Source organism: Poecilia latipinna, unplaced genomic scaffold, assembly GCF_001443285.1.
Source record: "Poecilia latipinna isolate Pla-1442-1.1 unplaced genomic scaffold, P_latipinna-1.0 Scaffold1016, whole genome shotgun sequence".
NCBI lineage: Eukaryota > Metazoa > Chordata > Actinopteri > Cyprinodontiformes > Poeciliidae > Poecilia > Poecilia latipinna.
In genome coordinates, this window is record NW_015113632.1 from 174,190 (window position 1) to 182,015 (window position 7,826).

Below are 7,826 nucleotides of genomic sequence, written 5' to 3' on the forward strand. Positions count from 1 at the left end.
AATCAAACACTGATGCAAACCAAAAATGGAAACTCTGGTCCGCCAAAAAATCTGGGTCTTGGTTCAGTTGAACTCTGATTCACTTCAAATGCATATGTGAATGCCAATTGGACTCCAATAGCAGGAAGTTGATTATATCGCTTGGCATTTTGGGTAAATACAACCAAAACAAACTAGATTGTTTGTTTTGGTTCTGTACTACACCACAAGTCTGGTGTAGTACAGATTTGTGGTGTCATTTCTAGCGGGAGAAATGACTCCTGGTTTATTACCAAAGACAAAACAAAAATCTACAACCGCTAAAATCCAACGCCACTCAATTTTTGTTTCCATTTGGTGAAGAAGGAAGTTGCTCTCAGTGTCTTCAGAGGTTTTTGAGTCGTTTCCTTCAGTGGTTCGTGGTGCAGCGCCCCCACAGGCCAGGAGGGGAACAGGTTGGTTTGACTCAGAGCAGAGAGAGAAACAACCACAGCAGCTGGAAATGTAACAAATGCTGCAGTTTTGGTCCCAAGTCAGACCGAGTCTATCGGACTCCCTGGTGTGAAAACGGCGTTAGTGAGACTGAAGGATTGTGAGTCTAAGCAGGAGATTAACAGCACAGGAGCACCACAGGGACCTGTACTCCCACTATTCCTTTTCACTCAGATTTCAAGAACAAAACAGAACAAAGCAACAAAACAGACTCCTGTCATCTTCAGAAATACTCAAAAGACTGTCGGGTAGATTAGATGAACATTAACTTTACTGATACGATTCATTCAAAGCAAAAAGTTTAATAGGGAACCGATTGATCCGAGTGTCAAATGTAACTTTGAAAAATGTCACAAACCAACATTTTGGGTAAAGTTATTTGCTTTTATTGAAATAAAAACAACACAATAAATTAAAAATAAATAACTCCTAATAAATAATCATAAAATAAATATAACTCAGTCAGGTGGAACATTAGAATGTGAAATGGATTCAAGTAACCTGTTAAATACTTAAACTGCAGTTACAGTAAATGTGAAAGTGGAAGTAGACATGAACATCGAACACAGCGAGGCCCGTCACAAAAACACATTTTGATGGACAATAAATTCTCTCAGAAGTTAAGATGAACAATAATATTGTTGTTTTGAGACCATTTTCAAGTAATTTAATGGTAATAATGGCATAATAAAAGGTCAATAAACTGTAAATTATAATGAACATTTAACACTGAATGCATTTTAAATATCAAAAATAAATAAAGAAAACAAAGGAAGAACAAATAAAATGGATGGATGCTGAAGTCTCTGTAAACAAAACTGTCCTTCAAAAAAAGAAGATAGTTGAGACCAAAGCATCAAACTGAAGACTTTTATCAGAGATAAATCATGCCAATGGAAATCATTGAGCTTGTTCTAATTTATCATCTAAATAATTGATTTATTGGTTATTGTGACAGGCCTAAAGGCAGCTCAACTCAAGTTACAACTTAAAAAAGTAAAAACAGAGGTAAATAATTATAAATAAGAAGTTAAAGTGAGAGAACGGTTTGTTGGTTCCCAGAGCGGCTTTAGTCAAACTGGTGGAAACTGATGGTTACTTTGCAGAGGCAGCCTGGGATTCTGCCACCACAGAAGCTGCCTGGTAGATCTGTAGGAACTGAGCCAGAGCCTTTTTCTGCACCATGGGGTCGTCCACCTGAAGGCAGAGGAATCCTCAGGTCAATTCACATGAAATCACATCTATCCGTTACAGCCAATAAATAACTTCTGCTGCTACAGGTTCAGGGAAGAGTGTAGATGAAAGCTGCGTTTTATTTACTCTACAGATGCATTTGATCAAGTAGATTTGGTAACAGTTTATTAGAGGGGCTGCGCACAAGACTGACATAACACCTGTCAAGAACATGAAGGAGTCTTTATAAATGCTTACAACTGTTGTCATTTGGTAAATAATGACACCTTTAATGCAAATTTGCACTAAAACTTGCATTAAAAGTCCATTAAAAGTGTCAACTTTGAACTATTTGGTAAATATTGTCATTTTGATACAAAGTTGCTCTAAAAGTTGCATTGAAAGTAACTTAAAAGTGTCAGTTATGCATTATTTTGAGAGTAATGAGACTTTTGATGCAAGTTGCATTAAGTGTCAACTTTGCATTATTAGGGAAATAATGACGCTCTACTGCAAAGTAGATTACAAGTCAACATTTAGGGCAACTTTGCATTAAAAGTGTCATTATTTACCGAATGACACTTCATGACAGCAGCCATAAACTTTCCTGAAGACTCCTTCATGTTTAAATTAAAGCAGTTTGTTCTCGCTTCATAACCGTTGTGATTGTATAAATAAACCAGTTCACAGTTTTTTCATTTTGTCTGTAAATGATCTTAAAAACAAACCGATCATCAAAACAACCGTTTTTTCTGTTAGTAAACATATTATAAATATATTATTTAGTCATGCTTCTGCTTTTCCAAGGCTGAGTCCAGACAGGTCACACAGTCTTGTTTTGAAAAGTTACCACAAGTAAAGACGGTGGATTTCTAGACGTTCGTGTTTGAACCGACGCATCACTGATGGGAATCAGTTCATGTTAGACGACTCCAGTTTCTTACTGAAGATATGAAATGGTGAAATAACCAGCAGTCGCATTGGCAGCAGTACAAAAAGAAAAATGTTCATTTAAGTAATTTTTTTCTCTGAGAATTCTGGACAACATCTTGACTTCTCATTTTAAAAAATCGTGATTCTCATATGACCAAAATATAAAAAAAACTCTTGAAAAATGAATGTTACCTTGATTCTTTCCAGCTCGCTGAGCGCATCCTCTATGTTCTGATTTTGACAAATCAGTCGGCTTTTCAGCTCCTTCGCCTTACTCTCCAGATTCTTCAGATTTTCCCTCACTTCGGTCCGCTTCGACTCTGACAGCTTGTTCAGCAGGTGTTTGTGATGCCGGACAGACGAGAAGATTCGCATGTAGACGTCCAGCGTGGCGTTCAGCAGCACTATGTCTTCTTTTCTCTGTGGGACGTGAAGAAAGAGAATTAGAGAAGGCTGGTTTTTCTGTCTGAGATCGATTAAAATCACTCCAACAGGATGTTTACAGCAGAATTGGTAGAAAAAGTTAGTTTGTATTGTTTGACATTTAATCGTTTGTAAGCATAGACTGGAGATCCTCAGGGCTCAGTTTTGGGTCCAGCTACATTGTTATTGGGCGTACTCACAAATGGAGACTTTTACTTTGTGTTTTTATAAAAAATAATTTAAACCAAGAGACTTACTGAAAAGCCAACTTTGCTGCACCTAAATCAGCAAAAACTTGGCTAAATGTAGCAAGCGTTTTGAAAAAAAGTGAGCCAAATCCCGTTTTTATTACTAAAAATAAATGTATTCAATTGAACCCAAAAGAAACTGAAAACTAGATGTCTTTGTTTTAATACAGCAAACATGCAAAATTAAAGTTTTCTGCCAAAAAACGCAGAAATTTTGAGAGTAATACCCAAAATTTTCTTGGAGAAAAAAAGCTTGCAAATTTGATAGAGAAAAAAAATATTTTTTTAGGTTAATATCAGAAATTTTCTCCAAGAAGACATGAAGCATTTCAAAATCCCATGTTGAAAATTTTCCTTTGAAAAACTTTCGTTAAAATTTCCAAGTTTTCTGGATCATTTCTGAGATTAGTCACAAAATTTCTGAGTTTTTGGCAGAAATGTATTCCTTTTTCATCTTGCATCAACCTGCCTTTGAGTCTGTTTTTATGTGTCATGTAAATTATTGCAGTTAAATAGAACAAAATAATATCAGCACATCATAAATGTAGTGGCTTTGTAAGCCAGAGTTTAAAGAGGTTAACTAAATACCAAAAAGTAAAATAAAACTATCAGAAAAAGAAATAAACTTTCCTAGTTACTAGTTCTTAAATATGTAGGGAAACAGTCTCATCTTTTTCCTTCTAGTATTTTCTCAGATTGTTCAGTAAGCTGTGGCAGATGATGGATGTTTTTCAGTACATTACATTTTCAGCTGCATGTTTTCATAAATTATGGATCAGAAAGGATTCCTCTGAAGCTGGTTGGTACGAAGAGTCCTGCGTTAAACGTCTCCATTTCAGACCCAAAAACGTCTAAACGACGACCACCATGTTGTTTGTTTACCTGGCAGGAGGTGTTGATGGTTCTGATGACGAAATCGAAGAGAGGATCTCTGTTGACCTCCAGCTGCGTCAGTCCCTGAAGCAAACACGATGCACAATTACACTCAAAAACAGAAGACCAAACATCTAAACAAGTTAAAAATCTGGTTTATTTTTTCTTTAATTAATTCTCTATTTGTATTTTTACTAAGTTTGACCAAATATTTTAGCTTTCCAAGCAGATTAAAACTATGGAGTGAAATATCTTTAATAATTGGAAGTAAAATCTAAATTGAAAATAAAGCCACGTCAGAGTTGAGAAATTTCCCTGCTTTGTCACAGATTGTTGATAACTTATCTGATGACATGGAGAAAATGCATAAAAGTTCAGATTGTGTTTTCGCTTTCACTTGATGTAATCACAACTTATCTCTGAGATCAAAGTCAGCTGCTTTCCTCCAACAGTTTGATAAAAATATGTGAAACAAAAGAAACTGCAGATAAAACCCCTGTCAAACTTTAACCGCATGACACTGCAGGATAACTTTGTTTAAGGCTACTGAAAGCTTAATAATTTAAAGTATAATTGTCAGTCAATGGTCACATGCATGACCTCATTTGTACTGGGTGGAAACCACAAGCTGAGTAATAGCGCACAGAAAACCGCTGCAAAAAACTGTTTTGGGGAAAGTGTCAAAGTTGGTTCAATTCAGAGTCACTTAACAGATATTATTCTCTGTATTTAACAAATAAACAGATCATGTTGTAGTTTGTAAGTAATCATGGTCATTTGGTCGCTTTGCTCATCTTTCAGCTTGTTGGAAATTTAAGAAACATTTTAATCTGCGCTGAATCCGTGTTCGATCTCAGCGTCTTGTCTTCCGTTTCCAATTACATCCTAACTGAAAATTAAAAACATCAACATCCACCTTTAAAAAGAAAAGAAAAAGGGCCAAAAATCGGGCCCTGTGGGACACCAACAAGTAAACTTACCAGATCAGTTGCGATGGTCTCGTGACTTTGTTTTAGATTTTCTGAAATGGCCTGAAACGGCAGAGCGTAAGCCAGAACGCCCCCCAGTAAGACCAGTAGACCCAGTGAAACGCTGCAAGACGGCATGTTGGTTCACTAAACTCGCTAGATGCTCTGAACAGAGGACCGACTGATGCTCTGCTTTGACCTGTACCTGTATTTATACAGCTACCTCCATTCCCAACTGCCTCATGGTACATCTGATTATGATTGTGGTTGTGGTCTGTGGGCTTTCAGCAGCAGCACCAGAAACTGCAGCACAGACATCAGTTTTCTTCAAAAAGTCGCTTCGCTGCTTCTAAATCTGCACACAGAGGAGACTCCCTGGTCGCGTTTCCAACACTCCCATTCTCAGAGTGCACACACAAACACGCAGTGAGGAGATTACCTGGTGGTTTTACTGCAGAAAGACCACCAGAGTTCATTGAAACATCTTTGTGGTGCCCTAAACATTGCACAAACCTCATGCATGCTTTCTGAAAGGTTGCACAACTTTGTCTGTGTGCATCTTAGATGTTTGCATCTGCATGTTCTCTTGAAGTCTATGAAAAGTCTCCAGTTTCCCCCTGAAAACCCTTTCGCAGAACGCTCTGGTTTTGCAGAACTGTTGAGTAACGGTTGATTTTTTTTTTTTTCATTTTTCATTTTTCCTGGACAGTCATTATATTTTTTAAGTTGATTTGTGTAGCACATCACCAACAAGGCATCTCAATGTGCTTTGCATCATAAAAACCCCAAAATATGAAAAGTCACACAATCAACAGTTGGGAACACCAGAAACAAACGTTACATTTTGACTGGTGCCATCAGCAAAATCATCAATTCACATCAATGTTTCATTTACTATGGTTCAAAAGCAACTCTAACCAGGTGGGTTTTTAGTCTAGATTTAAAGGAACTCGGTGTTTCAGCTGTTTAGCAGTTCTCTGGAAGTTTGTTCCAGATTTAGCATAGAAGCTGAATGCTGCTTCTTTAAATTAATTAGAAACAAACAATAGGGATGTAAAGACACTTTATCTCGTATAAGGCGAGACGTGATGGTGAGTTCACGAGAACAAAATGAAATTTTAATATTTTCAAGATCAAGTATCTGATTTATGCTGCAAGAAAGCCTTTATCCTTTGATTTTTGCTACAAACCCAACAATCTTTTTCTGATTTCTTTTATCTATTCAAACCTCACAAAACAGATTCAGATGTTCATAGTCTGCAGACAAAACTCACCATTTTCCAGTTGGTATCGGTAGTTTTTGCTGTGATTGTGATTTGGCTCAACATGCCCTTCAGATATCCGGCCATTAGCTGTTTGCACGATGCCTTCTTCCTCCTTCAGCAGGTAGATAAAACATTTTCTGTTACATCTATGCTAGTGAGATAATCACCAACGGGAAATTTTGTGTTGTAATTTTCCAGATCTTATACAATAAGATGCCGTTACACCCCGACCAAACGACCACTTTGTAGAAGAATATTAATGGTTACATTGATAATCGTTATTGCAACCAATCCTTTTGCACTACAGTGAATGGATTGGTTGTGTTCAGTTACAGCCATGCTGAGGTTCTCAGACGGTTCTGTCGTTCTGTAGATGTTCCTCCTCCACTCACTGATTAGTGTGTGAACCTAATATTTTTGCTAGAAAATATTCATTCTGACTTTTCTGAGTGGATGAATTTGTTGGGCTTCCTGTCGGACCTGGACGTTTTGCAGCATGTCTTCCTCTTCCAGCTCTCAACATGTCCTCCATTAACACTGGAAGATGATAAAATCAAGCGTGCGTAAAGGGTTAAATCCCAGCGCATGTCCAGTCATTTTTGCTCTCTTCAGAAGAGACGACATTAATTTGACAAGAGTCTTAGAAATTCAGGAAACCCATAAATATTTATCAAGATAAGATTTGCATCCATGAAAAATCAAAAGCTCAACAAAAACAAGTTGCTCCCAAAGTTTCTATTAACAGGCTTGTTGCAATAAGCAATACATCAATTAATCATAAGTAATTAAAACGAGCTCAATAATTTCCTTTAATATGATTTATTAATTTTCTCTTTTCTCTCTTTCTATCAAAAACTGAAGCAAATCTTTAGTTTGGTGCTTTGGTCTCAATTAGCTAATTTTGCTTCCACAGAATCTATAATTAATTTTATTTGTTGTTTCTGTTTATTTTGGATATTTAAAATGTCTTCCAGTTCCAGTGTTGAATGTTCATTAGACTTTAAAGCTTATTGACCTTTGAGTTATTATGACATTACCGTAATAATACTTGAAAATTGTCTTAAAACAACAATATTACCGTTTATCGCAATAATTTCTGGGACAATTTATCGTCTGGGAAAATATCTTATCCTGACAGGCCTAGTTATGAATATACGGCTCCAGATGTCAGTATGGCAGACCATGATCTGTTACAGTGACGACTTTGCAAGAAAACAATAAAACTTAGATTTAGAATTTATTTTTAAGTATTTATCTGGAAACATTGTATTCAGAAGATGGTCCATTTCTCAACATTTGCATATATTTTGGGGAAAGTAACTTGTCAGCGCTCCAGAAAACCTGATAAAATACCTGTTGAACCAAAACAACTAGGAGAACCAGATCCACCAACATGTGCTGCTCCATGCTGCTGGGTTTCTTTTGGAGGATTTCTGCCGTAATATGGACAGTTATAAATAATTTAACCTGGA

General features: G+C 36.7%; 1 protein-coding gene across 1 annotated transcript; it reads right to left on the reverse strand.

Moving 5' to 3' along the window:
- Positions 1 to 1,373: 1,373 nt before the first annotated feature.
- On the reverse strand, positions 1,374 to 5,227 carry LOC106958784 (uncharacterized). The gene is made up of 5 exons (XM_015050868.1): positions 5,102 to 5,227; positions 4,733 to 4,749; positions 4,131 to 4,272; positions 2,733 to 2,997; positions 1,374 to 1,685 (listed from the first exon to the last, which is right to left on the reverse strand). Exons 1-5 carry the CDS (start codon positions 5,225 to 5,227, stop codon positions 1,567 to 1,569), a joined length of 669 nt encoding a protein of 222 aa, XP_014906354.1. The 3' UTR covers positions 1,374 to 1,566.
- Positions 5,228 to 7,826: the final 2,599 nt, after the last annotated feature.